The 16,641-nt window shown below is 40.5% G+C and overlaps 1 protein-coding gene across 1 annotated transcript; it reads right to left on the reverse strand.

Annotated features, from left to right (window-relative positions):
- Positions 1-709: 709 nt before the first annotated feature.
- LOC146611815 (interferon-inducible GTPase 5-like) lies at positions 710-2,424 on the reverse strand. Its single transcript, XM_085343535.1, has 2 exons — positions 1,881-2,424; positions 710-1,338 (listed from the first exon to the last, which is right to left on the reverse strand). The coding sequence occupies exons 1-2, from the start codon at positions 2,422-2,424 to the stop codon at positions 710-712; spliced, it is 1,173 nt and encodes a 390-aa protein (XP_085199661.1).
- Positions 2,425-16,641: the final 14,217 nt, after the last annotated feature.

The following is a 16,641-nucleotide window of genomic DNA, read 5'->3' on the forward strand; positions in this document are numbered from 1 at the left end:
AATATTTTGTCTACTACACATATACAGAGACTAGAATAACTCACCCGGTGTTATAATGTGTTGTTTAGTACATTGGAATCTGTTTTTTAAGGGTCATAAATAATGCTAATGCTGCACTTTATTAATAATAAGAGAATGATGGTGATAAACAGAGTTCATAACTGTATTATTATTGTTGTAGCTCCTCACTTCGACCACTGGAGGGCAGTGAACACAATATACAGTCAACACAAACACCACAGAGCAGTTTCTCTGCTTATCACATGACATCATACATTCTGCATAACTCAGTATTTATTATGGTGGAAGATACGGCATGGTGATATAATATAGCAAAACCAGTTTCATTATTTGATCTGATTTGCACAAAATGTTGACATTAAAAATTAACCAAATAATTAAAAAGCATCATAGCATCAATCCAGTAGCTCTTCTCCACAGTACACAGTTTATGAAAAATAAGATCACACTTGTTTCTGTATTAATGTGATGAGGGGAAAACAGTTACTATGTTGTTTCTGCTCTGATGAGAGGAAATGAGTCTTGCTGAGGCATCTGGTACACAGATCAGCTGTACCAGGATGCTGTTCACTGAAATCAGTCAAATTGAAATCAGTGAATGATTCTGTAATTGTTTAAAAAAAATATCAAAGCTTGTTTGCACACTGCAGCTTAAAATGTAACTAGTAGCTACTTTACTTTATAGTAATCACACTGATATGTTCACACCCAGAGCTCTGTTAAACACCCTCTGAGCATCATCAGCAAGCTGGTTAAGGAAATAACTCAGAGTGAAGTAGGTTGTTGTAAAAGAGAGGCTCATTGATGCTGCAGTTACAAATAGGAAAGAATTTCTGGATACTTTCCCTGCTTCCATTAATGCAGCTTTACCTTGAACTGAGATAAACGTTTTCATGAAGAACTCTGCAGGTATTTTAGCCAGTTCTGACTTGATGACAGCACACAAATCATCATATGACACACCTGAGCTGGCAGCAAGTTTCTTCAGAGACTGCTTATCAAGACCAAACCCAGTTACATAATCTGTGACAACTGAAAGCATCATGCTGTCATCAACATTAACAGACAGCTCAGGAACTGGAACAGCTGCTCCAGCTGCAGACAGAGTAGAGTAGTATTTTATTCTGGACTGAAAATCTTTCTTCTTGTTGATAATCTCCTGGTTGATGTTGGACATGGCACGCAGCAGAGCATCACTCTGGTGTGCAGGAAGTTCTCTCTCTAAGGTCTGTTGTAATTCAGAGAATTCATAAATGTGAGGCTCAAAGCTGGACACCAGGAAGACCTGTGGAGACTCAAAACCTTCTTTCTGAAGACCTGTGTTATAAAAGATAAAAAACAAAAAAGGCTCAGAGTTTAACTTTACTAACTTAATAAACAAAGAATGATGTTCACACTTGTTTGCACTGAGGTATAAAGAAGAGAGAATGAAAAAAAAAATTATTTAAACAAATACAAGGTAAGACAGAGTTCTGTGAAGGTTCTCAGTCATCCAGGTCATGGTACTCTAAGGAGCTTGGTAAGAAAAGGGTATGGACTTCTTTAGGTTTCTTGAAGATGTTTCATCTGAGAAGCCTTTTCAGGGCAAATTGATGGAGAGTCCCAGATTGTTATGCCTTATTGGGAATGTCCCTAAGAGGGTCGCTGACCCACTAATTTAGAGAATTCATAATAGTGAGGCTCAAAGCTGCACACCAGGAAAACATGTGAAGACTTGATGTCTACATCTGAGTCCTGTTTTACAGAAAATACATGCTAACATGAGGGGGAAAAAAATCAAACTAAGTTCTGAATATTTTTAAATAGTAAATTCACAAAGTGATATTACTTTGGTAAAAATGATTAGATAAGAAACTCACCTTGAACAGAGTCGTCTCTGATTTTTCTAAGAGTCCCCTCTTTACTGAAGTCTCTCTTTCTTTCCTCATCACGTATGTTGTTGTCGATCTTTGAGCGAACAAAGTAGAACTTTTTCTTCATCTTCTGAATCTCCTTTGCAAGTTTCACGTCATTTTCTCTGAAGCGATCAGCTGAGACGATGATGAAGACGTCAAAGTTCTCAAATCCAACAAGCTCCAGGTACTTCTTAGCTGGAAACTTGGTGGTGCCGATTCCAGGAAGATCCCATAAAGTAACATTGGGATAGTTTGGATGGAGGTACTCTGTGACCTCTGAGGTGGTTTCCACAACACCAGTGGGTGCAGCGCCCTCATCTTCATCACCAATGCTCTTTATGCCTCTTAAGGCACTAACAAAGGTGGATTTACCAGATTTAGATTCTCCTGTGATGGCGATTTTTAGTGGAATATTATTTGGTTCTTTTGAATATCTTTGAATCTTTTCTACTGCTGCAGCAGTGTCATTGGTCAGATCATGTTTAACTGAAGCATGTACAGCCCCCATGTGGACCCTTAAATAAAAGAAAAAGCAGTTAGAATCACTGCACTCTTATCTCTGAATACAGATGATATCATAAATCCTTCATCACCATATAATCTTGAAAATTTCTTCGTCTTTGTTTCCAGCTGCTCTGTCACATTTTCAGACTCACAGGCAAAGAAAGTATGAAACAAATCAAACATGACACTCTGAATTTAAACAGCTGATCTTTGATTTCTTCCAGAAACTGATCAGTGGAGCAGAAACTCAGTCCTAACTCAGACTTTATATTTAAATGGAGACCAGAGAGCATGGGACCATGAATCTGTGCGTTTGACCTGATACATGTGGTTACCCCAGTGTGTATGGATTGCAAGGAGTGACAAAATTAATTAAATACGCCTTTATGTTTCATTAACATATTAAATTTGGAATTAATTCATTATTTAAATTTATTTAATGAATTAAATGCTCATTCATGTCATTTAAAACATTTAAATTATTTATTTCCAATGTTATTTAATGAATTTAATTATATACATTTAATTTTATAATGATTAATTATTGAAACATTTAATTATTTATTTTTTCACATTTTAATTAATTACTGACACATTTAATTAACTATTTAATTTAATACACCACTCCTGGCCCTCCATACAGGTGAGCCTCCTGATGTGATGGAAAGGTACTTTATGCGTACTGTGACCCCCCCCCCCAGGGAGCTGACCAGAAATCTGAAGATTTTCACTTGATTAATAAATAGTTTCAAGTTATTTCAAAAGAAACAATGTTTGATATGACACTAGGGTTTCCAACTGTCCCGTTTTAACCGGGACATCCTGTAAAATGAGCAAAACTGGTTCGTCATATATGTGACCAATTGTCACATATTGACCGTTACCTGCAATGTCACAGTGCATATTTACACTATGCTGAGCTGGTTGTGCATTGTGCTTCTGGTATGCCAGTGTGTCCCTTATTTAATAATTTAACAGTTGGAAATCCTATGTGTGCAGGGTCAGTCCAAGGACAATCAGTTAGTGCTTATTACTTGTGTTTCTCTACACATTTATAAACATTACTACAAACGCGCAAGATTTTGCTACAGTAATAAGAGCCCCATGGTTAGCGTCACTCTCATTGTTGTGTGAAAAGCTTCATATTCATCCTTCAGGTGCATCTAGATCCGTAACAGGTGTGCAGGTGTTTTCTTTGACCGATCGCGGAAGTCGTCTATGTAGAGTCAAGTATGACTGCAGAGATTCACAGCTCACAAACTCAAAAACCAAAACAAAGAAACCCAACAAAAACTGTAGCACTGATGTGTTCAGATTAAGGAAAGGTGAAAAAAAAACACCACAGGCTGAAATTTGAGTGAATTTAATTTTGCAGACAGAAAGTTTGATACAGTGGTGGAGGTCTACCTGCGTGTGACGATGGTGGAGCGATGATGAGTGCAGAATGCAGCAGTAGTGCAGCCTTGTATTCGTGGTGGGCGGAGTCATCCAAACGTCGATCGTACCAGTGCCAACGCTCGTATTGGTATCGGATCGATAGTAACACGATAGGACTGTTTATCTCCTGTAAACTCACTTCTTTGCTCCCGGAAGCATGCCTGTGGAAACGCCTCCTCTCAAGCAGGACCGCAGTCAAGCCAGCCGCCTCTTTTCAGCCGCATTAAGTTTTTTGCGCTTCCACACCGCCCTTTACGGCAGCGCCTTTTCTCCTTATTTCCCGATCAAAAGCATAGACCCGCGCACAAGTACACGCGCGCGCGCACTCACACATGCACGCCCTCGCGTACAACGCTTTGGGACAGCCCAATACAGCCATCGGGAAAGTCTGGTTGCATATTCAAAAATTCATTAAAAATCAGTCTTGGTAGTTGATGTCCAACTTTCAACACAATCCTCCTCCTGGACACCTACTGTACCTCTGTGCCAAGTTTCATCTCAATCCGCTGCATCAATAATTGTTTAATATTAATGGATCAAAAATGCTGCTGAGAGAGTCATGACAGGGACTATAAAGAGACAGCATATTTCAACCATATTTTCTTGTCTTCACCAGGGGCGATTTTAGCCCATTTTGGGGGTGCTTTGAATCATTTTGGGGGTGCTGAAGCAAAAATCCTGTGTTTTCCTGGTTAATAGTTTGTTCTTAGGTTTAGTTCAGTGTCTAGTCTGTGGTGGTTATACTTCCTGTTTTACTTTGAAGGTCCGTGTCTCATATTATTGTGTCCAGTGTTACTCTCCCCTGTGTTGTCATTATGTTTCATTTGAGTCAGCTGTGTCCTCATGTGTCGCCACTTCTCCTGATCACCTCGTGTGTATTTAAGTCCTCAGTCTTCCTGTGTTCAGCGTTGTGTCATCTGTGTTTCCTCCTTTCATGCATTCATAGTTATCATAGTTCCTCTGTATTGTCTCTGTTGGCTCACTTTTCTCAGTTTTTCCCAGTGTAGGTTTTCAGTTAGCTCTCTCCCATGTTTGCCTTCGTTTGAGTTGTATTTATGTTTCAGCCACAATAAAGGCTCGCTTTTGGTTTGCGACTCAAGTTCCGTCTCCTCGCCTCTGTCTGCTCCTGCGTCCACCTCCACTCGGTCTGCCCCACCTACAGGGACAGGATAACACGCAACATGTTTTTAAAACTTTAAGCACTTATCTCCAAAAGTTGATTCTGGACGTAGCGTTTTGTGGGAGAAACGTTTTATCATCATCCAGGTGACGTCTTCAGTCTCAGCTGACTGCAGGTTTCAATCTTATAAACAGTACATTTGCATAATGACTGAAACCAGCCCACTGAAGGAACAATGGGCTGTGAGGTCAGTTCCTTAATCTTAATCCAATTTGATAGTTAAGATCATCCACTCAGCAAACAGATAATTTAAAATTCAGCCAATCTGCACAAATTTGCTTTTTGAACAGGTTTGTGCCTACCTTTAAATCTCTTTAGACCGGTCTTCTGTTCGCCTCATATCAGATCCAACCTTCGGCCACATTTGTTCTTTCTGTCACACGAAGAACCGGGCGGAAACACCAAATATTAACCCCGATTCTTTTGTCCCCATGATAGAACAGAGAAAACCGACTCATAGTTTGTTAAAACATTTATATTTCTTTTTATTCAATCATCTTCCGGAAGAGAGAGACCCCTGCACAGCTCAAATGCCAGTTGTAGATCTCTAGCATTAGAAGCCAAAATGTGTATCATATAGGTGTTATTTTGGTCCTTTACACAACTCCTCCTGACCTGACTTGGTGTGTGTGTGTGGGTGTGTGTGTGTGTGTGTGTGTGTGTGTGTGTGTGTTGTGATATTATTCTGTTATTATATGTTACCTTATATATGTAATCAAAGTAGTTGAATTAGAATACTGCTGTAGATCATATTATACCCTTTAAAATAGAGTGTGTGATCTGTATGTAGTTTAGTTCTCATTATACTTTTGAGTTAACAGAACATATTCACATATTAGTTCATTAGATAAATGTGCATCACTCTGTATCCTTGATCTGCTGGGAATGTGTTACACTGTTTTCTTGACATGCTTAATTGTTGAATCATGAAGAGAAGGTTGTAAGCAGGAGACTCTGTGTCTAAAGACAGGGGAGATAGACAGACCACATTCCACACCCCCACCTTACAGAAAGCAGAGAAACAACTGCCGAGGTCATAACTTAGGCGCTGTAACAGAGAAAAAATGTGATGTTTTGGCTTTTACGACTAGCTGGGGGCCACTAGAGACTATAAAAAGCTGAGCAACCCGTCACCATTTTGAGACATGTGCCTGACCCTCTGGTAGCATCTCTCCCGTCCGGACGTTGTAATGCTCTTATTGTGATGTGTACCGAAATAAATGATTGTTGATTGAGCATATATACACCGAGTATTGTCCTTCCTTCAGCCCAAAGATTCAAAGAACTGCGTGTTTTCAACAACTTGGTGCCGTGTGACCCGGATCTTTGGTGTGCTGAGGAGGTGTAGATTTGACCTTTGGTGAGATCGTGAGGCGAGGTGAACAGAGGACCGGTCCAAAAATAAAAAGGTAAGCACAGCCTGTTGTATTATAAATACCAAATGTGCATATTGGGCTTTCCAAATTAATCTGTTCGCTGAGTCACATGTATTTTCACAGTAAATTTGTCGGTGTCTGGTTTTTGGCGCAAGATACTAACAACATAAGTTGAGGCTGAATTCCAGTGTGTTAAATAAACTGCTTCTACCGAGATACTAATAACATACTACGTTGGTCTAGATTGCAGTAATCTGCTTCTACCGAGATACTAATAACATACTACGTTGGTCTAGATTGCAGCCACTTTACCTTCCACATTTAATTTTGTCTAATACTGGCTTCTGTAGCAATAATACGTTAGAATTTCTTCTGAAGACGCGGCCATTAGTTCAGTACATTGAAGTCGAGGTTTGAAGTTTGTTTATGGTGTCGGTTACGTCCTGGCTCTTGCCGGCTATGAAATAGAAGTTGATTTAAGGAAAAGCAGATGCTGGCTTCACGGTGCGGTTAAACACTGGCAACGCGAGAGCGAAACACGTCCGTAGGTTTGGTTTATGATACGGCCGTGTTCCGGTGATATGCGGCCGTGAAGTGCAGTAGTGGTTGGTGCTAATTTTAGTACATTGAACAGAGGTTTGACGGTGGTTTGTGGCGTCAGTCGAGTTTTTTTTTTAAGGGCTGCGGTCATAAAACAAAGTAAAATTTTACTTGCCAAGAAGTACATAGAGCAAAACCTGGTTTATGATGTCTGGTATAACTTCGGGGATGCAAGCATCACTTTTATGATGCGACTTTGCTCCGTTGTGGCGGTCATAAGCGCAGAGAAAAGGGTATTTTGGCCTATGGTGCAGTGTGCTTTAAGAAGATCTAATAGTTGAGCTCAGAGGTTTCTGTGTAAAATTCCCGCTGAGGAAAAGTGTTGTGTGTGAGTGTCAAAGCGCGCTCTGGGTGAGAGAGTGTGTGTGAAGCGGCGAGGCGCGCTCTGGGTGCTGTCTTGTGGGTGAAGCGCGCACTGAGTGAGAGTGTGAGTGAGGCGCGCTCTGAGTGTGTTTTGTGTGGAGTGTGAAGCGTGAACACAGTGACAGTGACGGTTAATGTGTTTGATTAGGAGGACATTAGAGCAAATACACATTTTAGGATCAAAGGTTGATGCCTAGTGTACCTGTGGAACTTTGCCTATGGAGTAGCGACCCTCCTGTCCGTGGACGCGTGGCCAGGACCGGCGTTGTCCGGGTGCTGAGGTGGTGACTTGGGGAGGTGAGGGCCCCCGCATAGCCACGGAAATAACACTGGAACGACCGTGTAATCACGGGTTCACATTTATTTCCGGACTAGAACAAGACACATTTTACGAACAAACGTTGAGTCTAGATTAGTAAAGAAATATAAAAAGGTTGAATTCCTCGTTTCAGTGGTTGAAATTGTTGTGTGCCTGTCCCCTGACGAGTGTGAAATTAAAATAAAGAGGGAATTTGGAGCCACATGGAGATAGACGGGCATAATTGGGTGTATTACTCTGTGGTGTAATAAAAATAAAAAGGAGAGATAGTAAGAGGTGTGCAGTGGAGAATTATGGAGGAGTACAGAGAGGAATGTGTTGGGAGACTGGCGTACAGTTTACGCTGTCAAGGTAGGCGTGTTGCCTGCTTATCGGTTTAAAAGTGATGAAAATGAAATTAAATAAATCTCTTAGTGTGTTAATACAGGAAGCTGCGGACCTGGACCAACTGCCCCCACAAGCACAGCGGCCGAAGCAAAATTATAGGTAATGGGAACCACACCCAGCACGAATCAGCAGCTGTGAAAAAGACAGCAGCAAGGAGAGAATTAGAGGAGAAATTAAGAGAAGTTTTAACACATAAAATTGGGGCCAACGGACTTGTGGAGGTTGGGAAGGCGTCCGGAGCATCACAACAAAAAGGTGAAACAAAAACACACACAAGCAGAGAAATCTGAGAGAAAGGCTCCATTTAAGGTAACGCCTAGTTTGAGAAAAGATAAAATTAACCTGCTTTTATACAAATGCACATACACGCAATGAAGAAACAGCTTACACTCATGAACACGTGAAGATTTTCCAGCAAGGTTAAAGAAAAATTAACATACTTAAATGATGAAGTCTATACATTACTGACAAAGAAACCCTCTGGGTTGCAGGACAACAATTTAACAAAAAAAAAAAGGAACACTGGTCTAACCAACCAGGCAAGACACAACAAATTTAGTGGTTAAAAGATTCAAATTGTGACATGTTTTCTGTTGATTGATTAATAAAAGTGATTACTGAATGAAAGAAAGTTCCTTTTTTGGGCTTTTAAACATGATCTTAAGAATTTTAACATATACCGGTGTTGTCCTGTCAACTTGGTGGGTTAGGAGTTGATTATATCGGGAGACAAAAAACAAAAAAAGGGGGAGAGAAGGCTGACACAGGGCCTGGCCCCGTTGCCTCCCCTCTGAATAACACAGCCAACACAACAACATTTTCCTGTTCGTTTGTTTTTGTTTTTTGTTTGTTTTTGTTTTGTTTTGTTTTTGTTTTTTCTATACATATTTAATTACAGGCTGCTTTGCCGGCCCTGAAAGCCGAGGCTGACTGGACTCCTGCTCTCCCCCATACGTGACACTGACCAAATGCTGCAACAGCTGGACCCACAACAACGACCTGAGAATGTCAACAGACCTGCAGGAATGTGATCTCATGCAGCCGAGACGGAGAGCACTAAACCTAAGGCCCGTTTCACTACACGGGGGAAAAATTCCCAGACTGCGTCAGCTGACAGAGCTGTGACGAGACGCCCGCCAAGCCCGAATGAAAAGTAAGGCCGAGCGAAAGAATGCTGACCTTGATAATTTTGCATTCACACTGTGCAGGACAGTGATGGACCAACACGGATGATCGGGTGGCGAAAAAGGGCGTGACCGAGACAAGAGGAGTAACTGAGGTCAGAAGGCACCTCAGAATGGACAAAAACACAGAAGAAGATGCAGGTTTCACCTGCGGTGAACATCGACACTGGAGAAAGGACTGCCCCAATTGGGGTCAGAACCAGGACGGACTGAATTTTGAGCAGCAGCAGCAGCAATGGTCGCAAACAAACTGAAAAAGGAGGGGGGCAGGACCCCAGGGCACGCTTCAGGCCGTGGTTTACCCAGAACACCAGAACAGGAAAGTGATGAACACAAACACCCACACACACACACACACACACACACACACACACACACACACACACACACGTCTCCAAACACACAGATTCAGAATGAAGTGAAATACACACATGAACACGTGCACTCGTTGAGTGAGTGAGAAATGACACACACACACACACACACACACACACACACACACACACGGGAATGTTGATTCACTGAGAAGTGATGCACACACATACACATGCACACGCTTGTGCAATAAAGAGTGATCCACACGCACACACACATACACGCTGATGCAATGAAGAATGCTTTGCTTATGCTGATATGCAAAATGCTGCACACAAACATCCCAATGCATAATTTTTATGAGGAGCCATTGATTTCCATTGATTACCATTAAATACTTAGAATGTGTTATATGTCACCCAGAGGGCATTTATGTAGATGTTAGGAATAAGGTCTAAAAAAGTTTGGTTATGAAAACAATGTCTGTGCGTGATGTCTGTTTATGGCTCAAGGCCTTGACTGAATTCTTTGCTGTGCTTCACACAGCCCTGATGAGGAACAGTGGCACAGAGTGAAAATGATGAATTAATAGTGTAAGTTTTAGGTCGGAGTACGGCATTTTCTGTGATTGAGTTTTAATACAAGGAGGAACAAAAGGTGTTACGGCACCTGAGGTTCTCATTCCCACACAATATTGTCCCGGCAGGAAGCAAAATGTTCCTGTGAATTTCTGGTTGATTGTTTGGTTTTGTTTAGCGCTAGCTTGATTTTATCAGTGAGCTTTGGCTTGTGTTCTTTCTCGTAAGCGAGAGAGGGATAGTTTTATGCTTGGACATGTCTGCAACGGGCCCTAGTTTGTGTTATTTTAGTAGTATTTTGTTGGTTATGTCTGTTTTCGTTTTTGTTACAGTGCACTGGAGAAAAAACATCTGAGAGGTGTGATCCACCGGTGGTGATATGTTGATATTTTGTGAGTTCATGATTTAACAATCAGCTCTTTAAACAAGGCCTGAAAGATTGAAATTTAAAGCGCTATAAAATATTATTACTGTAAACAGTTGCAAAGTGTGCTTCTCCATGATTGTAATTGGCTTGGGAGAAATTCACTTATAGGGAACACGGATCTAAAAGGATTGCACCGAGTCAATCCGGCCCAAAAAACAACAAGGAATTGTTTTCCTTTAAAATGATGACGTCATCTTGCTGGTGATGGAGGCTCGAATAGGTTGCGCGGGAGACTCCATTATCAGCAACATCTGGTATGAATGTGTATGGAGGTATGCATGCGAATGGACTGTGATGGACTGACGACTAAAAGCTTTGACTGACTTGATACTGAGACAATGACTGCACCCACTTTAGGATTAGTAAATGCCAATAAACAATTCATAAACAATTCACCCAGCCGACAAGAGAAGGGTGGATGCTTCGCTTTGTTTTGTTTTGTTTTTTCAGGAGCAGGAGGATAAGAGAGACTGGAGGAGGAGACTCTAGCTTCACATAAGTATGAACTGCAGACTTAACACTGTGGTTGCTGATTTTGAGTTACTGATGTTTGCATTAAGAAAACTGTGCTATATTAGCTGTGTTTTGATTAAGGTATCATGTTATATTATTGGGAATGCCAAATGCTACAGTGGAGATAACTATTGATATCACTCATGACTGGAATATGTTATTATTAACCATAGCAGGCCACTGTAAAAAAGTCAATTAAATTTTATAGAGGAAAATCGCCAAAATTGAACAATACCTATGAATGACTGGCCACATTCAGAATAGAGATATGCAATAATAAACATTGGTCCACGTGATTTAGGTTCTCACTTGAAATAGTAAGTTATTAAATGTAGAATATAATCGACAGGGACATTTGATAGGATGTGGTACTGCAAAAGAACAAGAGCAAAGTAAATAAAGAAAATATTGTGTTTAGTTTGGATAAATTCAAATTAAAATGTACCATTACACTCAGAGGATCAATATGAAATAAAACATATGCAAAATTTGTAGGAAGTACATGACTGATAACTGTTCTGTCCTGAGCGTTTGTTTCCAGAGCACCCACTTGACCACACCAACAGTTTCTCGCCACCGAGGAGGGGTACTTGCAAAAAAAGAATAAAATAAAAATCTGAGTTTAACAAAACATTTTAAATGTAAATATCAAGCTTACCTTTCTTTTTCCATGAAATATGCTTGTGGGCACGCCAGCCATTTTGAAAAGGTGGGCAAAACAATTGGCAAGGCCACACCCCCACACATGTGATATAATTTTAAAGGTACTGTTGCCCTCTCTAAGAAACATCAGGAATTAGAGGAGTGGCAAGTAGAGTATGCGAGCTACAAGCAAAAACTAAAATGGGTACTACAGTGTGCAAAAATGAAATACTGGGTCATCAGGGGGAGCACACTCCCCCTCCTTGAAGAGCTCACCCACTCAACCCGCATCCCCAGAAAACAGCTAACCCCAGATAAGGCAGCGTGATGGATCCCGAGACAACAGGACTGGGACATCTAAATAAAGGTGTGAAACAATCGCCTTCAAAAGGTTATCAATTCACTTGAACCAAAATTAGGACCACACGGTGCGGCAAGAGTTAATAGTTATTAGTCTCAACACCCAAGGATAACCAGAAGAGCATGACTGATATGATGGAACTGGGATTTTGTTACACTTAATTTTTGCAAAACACAAATAAAACTAAATTGAAATTAAGGATTTTCAGAAAATAAAAACTACACTAAACTAGCAAAGAATTGGTAAAAACTAATTAAAACTGATATAAAATTGAAAATCTGAAGTCGAAGCTAAATAAAAATAAAAACTGATGAAAATTGCAAAACTATTACAACCCTGGTGCAGAGATTGGCAAATCTGACCAGGAAACGTTATAAAATGGATTGTCAGGATAGTCAGCGTTAAAGCCACTTTTGACAGTCCATACTAGAATGGCATTGGACATCTTCGGGGCAGAAAAGGGTTGGTGTGACCAAGGTGTGGTTTGGCTTGTTGTATGTACATTTCAAAATGTTACAGCTCTGGATGGACCAGTTACCAGGGCATGGAAGGATGACAGACTTTATTACATGAGGAGAAGGGACATTTTCGGGATCGAAGATCCTCAGGGATGACAAGGCTGGAGCAACGGTACTCGAGAGAAGAATTTCTGATACTTTCTGAGATATGATGTCACTAACCTTCTCTTTTAATTGTCTAACTCCAATGAATTGACACATGGGAGTGTGTCAAAAAGGGGGAGTTGAGTTTGAACATCAAACAATGGTGATATGAAAATTTCTATGAGTTTATTTTTGTGTTTAATAAATTAGCTATGGTAAAACTTAAGCTGATAATGTGTTAGACTTAGAAAGGGTTCACTAATTTTTGATTTCTTTTACACACACATAGATTATGATTAGAATTAGAATAAGTCCTGAACATAATATTTTAAACCAAATTTGAATCATTAGAACAACAATGGATAACAATATTAGATTATCAAGGCTAGGGAGAGAGGTGTTTTGGTTTTCTGTCTCTTGCAGAGAAAGGAACAGACACCAGACGGGGACACGGAGATGTGAGGACCCTTCACAGCAGAGACAGATGTAGGGACTGCCGAGACAGCAACTGGGGTCAAGTGTCATGACGTTTGGGCTCCTGGAGAAGATGGATCCCACAAACACAGCAATAACCATGAAGGGGTTGGCGAAAACCAGGAACACCAGACCAACGAGGTTCGAGAGGCTCTTGGCAAAAAGGGGGACACGGCGGTGACCCCAAAACACACAGATCCTTGTTTGAAATCGGGACAGAATAATCCCCAGAACTGTGCAATGACTAAAGGGTGGTCTAACCCCGGAGGTCGAAGAAAGAAGCTGAGAATCACCCAACTGGAAGGCACTGGTAGCTGCAGCAATAAAAATAAAGGTTAAAAGCTCTTTAGACAGAGGTTCTAGTCTAAGTACATTTGAAAGGTATAAGGGGGCATTAAAATGGGAGTGGAAAACTGGAGCACCAAAATAAAGCTGTGGGAAAATGGGGAGTGATGGGAGTGTCATCTGTAACTGCTGTTATGGTTGTAAATCTAACTTTGCTTGCATCTGAACTGCGTGAACACAGAGGTCATCCCCCATATGGTCCACCCGTTAAAGGGGGACAGAGGGCCTCAGGATCAAGAAAACCTGGACCTTGCAACGCTGAAGTGCTTGTTATTAGTGATCTCTTTAATGAGAGATCAAAAGAGGGTATTGTGATATTATTCTGTTATTATATGTTACCTTATATATGTAATCAAAGTAGTTGAATTAGAATACTGCTGTAGATCATATTATACCCTTTAAAATAGAGTGTGTGATCTGTATGTAGTTTAGTTCTCATTATACTTTTGAGTTAACAGAACATATTCACATATTAGTTCATTAGATAAATGTGCATCACTCTGTATCCTTGATCTGCTGGGAATGTGTTACACTGTTTTCTTGACATGCTTAATTGTTGAATCATGAAGAGAAGGTTGTAAGCAGGAGACTCTGTGTCTAAAGACAGGGGAGATAGACAGACCACATTCCACACCCCCACCTTACAGAAAGCAGAGAAACAACTGCCGAGGTCATAACTTAGGCGCTGTAACAGAGAAAAAATGTGATGTTTTGGCTTTTACGACTAGCTGGGGGCCACTAGAGACTATAAAAAGCTGAGCAACCCGTCACCATTTTGAGACATGTGCCTGACCCTCTGGTAGCATCTCTCCCGTCCGGACGTTGTAATGCTCTTATTGTGATGTGTACCGAAATAAATGATTGTTGATTGAGCATATATACACCGAGTATTGTCCTTCCTTCAGCCCAAAGATTCAAAGAACTGCGTGTTTTCAACAGTGTGTGTGTGTGTGTGACGTAGTTCTGCTTTTTCTGTCTGGTTTCCTGTTCTTAATATATTGCCTCTGCAGCTCTGCACTTCCTGTATATTAGTCTGGCTGAGCACTTGGTTTATGAGTCAAAGCTGGCCTTTCTTTATACAGGCCTTTATTATTAAAGTACATAAAACAATATAATCAGAAAATAAGCACTAAGAATATATATTTATTCTTTAACAGCTCCCCCTTTTTAACTCATAAAATTTTATGAGTTAACCTAATTAACTGACTCCCTCATTAACCTTAACTTAGATCTACTGCTCCTAAAATGCCTCAGTCCACTGCAGACAGATGGTGATAAGGAACTGCAGGAGGAACTATCATGGAAGACCAGGCTCCAAAATGGATGGAAAATAGAAGAAGTGGCTAACGTCAAGTAAAAAGACAGCACAGATTTTCTGATCCACAGAGGCAGGAGTCTACCAAGGCACCAGGACCAAAGATGCAAAGGTGCCCTGGAGACTATCCAGGACAAATAAACAGGATGTAAAATGCAAGCTAGGACAGCATACACTGAGAGGCACCACCAAGTGGCTGGGATAGTGTAGAAGAACATCTGTGTCACATATGGACTGGGAGCACCCAAGTGCTGATGGGAGACTCAACAAAGGTGGATGAGGACAACAGGGCTGAGCACCTCTGGGGCTTCTAGTTCCACACAAACAAGCAGGTGCTGCAGAACCAACCAGACAAAAGGCAAATGCTAACAAACGGCAGTGGCTGTGAGTCCTAGAAACACAAGCAGGGAAATCAAAGCAGGAATGAAGCTCAAAAAGGCTAAAACTCATTATATCCTAATAGTAAATACAAACAGAACTGTAGAGGCCTGCTGGGAAATCAGGAAGTTCTATCAGAAATAACAAAGTCCTTAAAATGAGGATGCTGTAATTATTTTCACCTGCTGAAACAGATTTTCTAATTGTGTTTTCTTCGGGTATCTGTTAGTGTCCAATAATACTGCAATATAGTGTCTGAGAAGATGTGCCTGATACAGCAAACACTCACGTATTCATTCATTATATCAGTGAGATAAGCCATGGAAATGTGAGCCTGAAGCTCTCTTAACACTCAGACTTACAACTCTAATGTTAAAGGTTATTTAACTGCTGTTTCAGTCGAATCATTTCATTTGTCATATCATCTAATGACTACGATCATTTCAAATCCAGCTGATAAAAGTAATAAATCTGTGAGAAGAATTAAAGAATCAATGGACAGAAGCCATATGGAAAAAGACGTTCATGGTTATAGAATAATATTCTATTAAATACTGATGTCATCAGAGAGTGTAGCTCTCATAGATTTACATGTATTATTGTCCTGAGAGGCATTAATATATGTGAGCAGATATGAAAGAGTGACGGATCAGAGCACATATGCAGTAAAAGATCCGTCCAAATATTTTTTGCCTTAATGAAATATTATTGTCATGGGATACAAACATTATACGATACGTGCACTTATTTAAAAGTTCCTTTACAGTTCTCTCCTGCAGAAGGAGCAGTGTGTAAAGACTTTGTGCTCTGCTGTGAATACAAGTGTGATCTATACTTAAATCAGCTGGTTTACAGTCAGTGCTGTGACCCACACAAAGACACATTGCCTGGTTTGATCACTGGTTGAGGTCATAATCTAAAATATGAAAAACATAAACATTTCTTTACTCAGCAGCGTGTAGAGAAACACAAACAAATGAGAAGGTCATTTGTTTGAGCAGGGATCAGCTGATCCCTGCTCAAACAAATGACCACAGCTCTGTGGTCAAACCAGTTTGACTGCTGTTTTTCACAGGGTGTGGTTAGAGATATTTACCCTCCACCAGCTCATCTATCATCAGACTGACTGCTTCATGCAGAACTTTTCATCACTCCAACAGCTCAGCACGCAGGTAAACCTTTGATTAAATGAGTTCTGTCTATAAAGTTAAATTCACTCAAATTCCAACCAGTGGAAGATTGGTTCAGATCTCTGGATTCATATATTTCCAAATTCCTTTGGAAAGATAAACCCCCGCGTATTAGCTTAAAAACGCTACAAAGAACCAAGGATAGAGGAGGATTAGATCTACCTAATTTTCACCAATACTTCTTAGCCAACAGGCTTCAGTTCATCTCAGAATGGTTAAAACATACCTTCTTAGT

Source organism: Diplotaxodon limnothrissa, linkage group LG19, assembly GCF_057381915.1.
Source record: "Diplotaxodon limnothrissa isolate DT_005_m linkage group LG19, D_limnothrissa_male_GT1.1, whole genome shotgun sequence".
NCBI classification, from domain to species: domain Eukaryota; kingdom Metazoa; phylum Chordata; class Actinopteri; order Cichliformes; family Cichlidae; genus Diplotaxodon; species Diplotaxodon limnothrissa.

What these genes read in the sequence shown, in the direction of transcription:
- LOC146611815 (XM_085343535.1), bottom strand. Translation starts at nt 2,424, where the DNA reads ATGGGGGCTGTACATGCTTCAGTTAAACATGATCTGACCAATGACACT. An exon ending in CAGAGACGACTCTGTTCAAG is followed by an intron (nt 1,339 to 1,880) that starts GTGAGTTTCTTA and finishes TTTATAACACAG; the next exon opens with GTCTTCAGAAAGAAGGTTTT.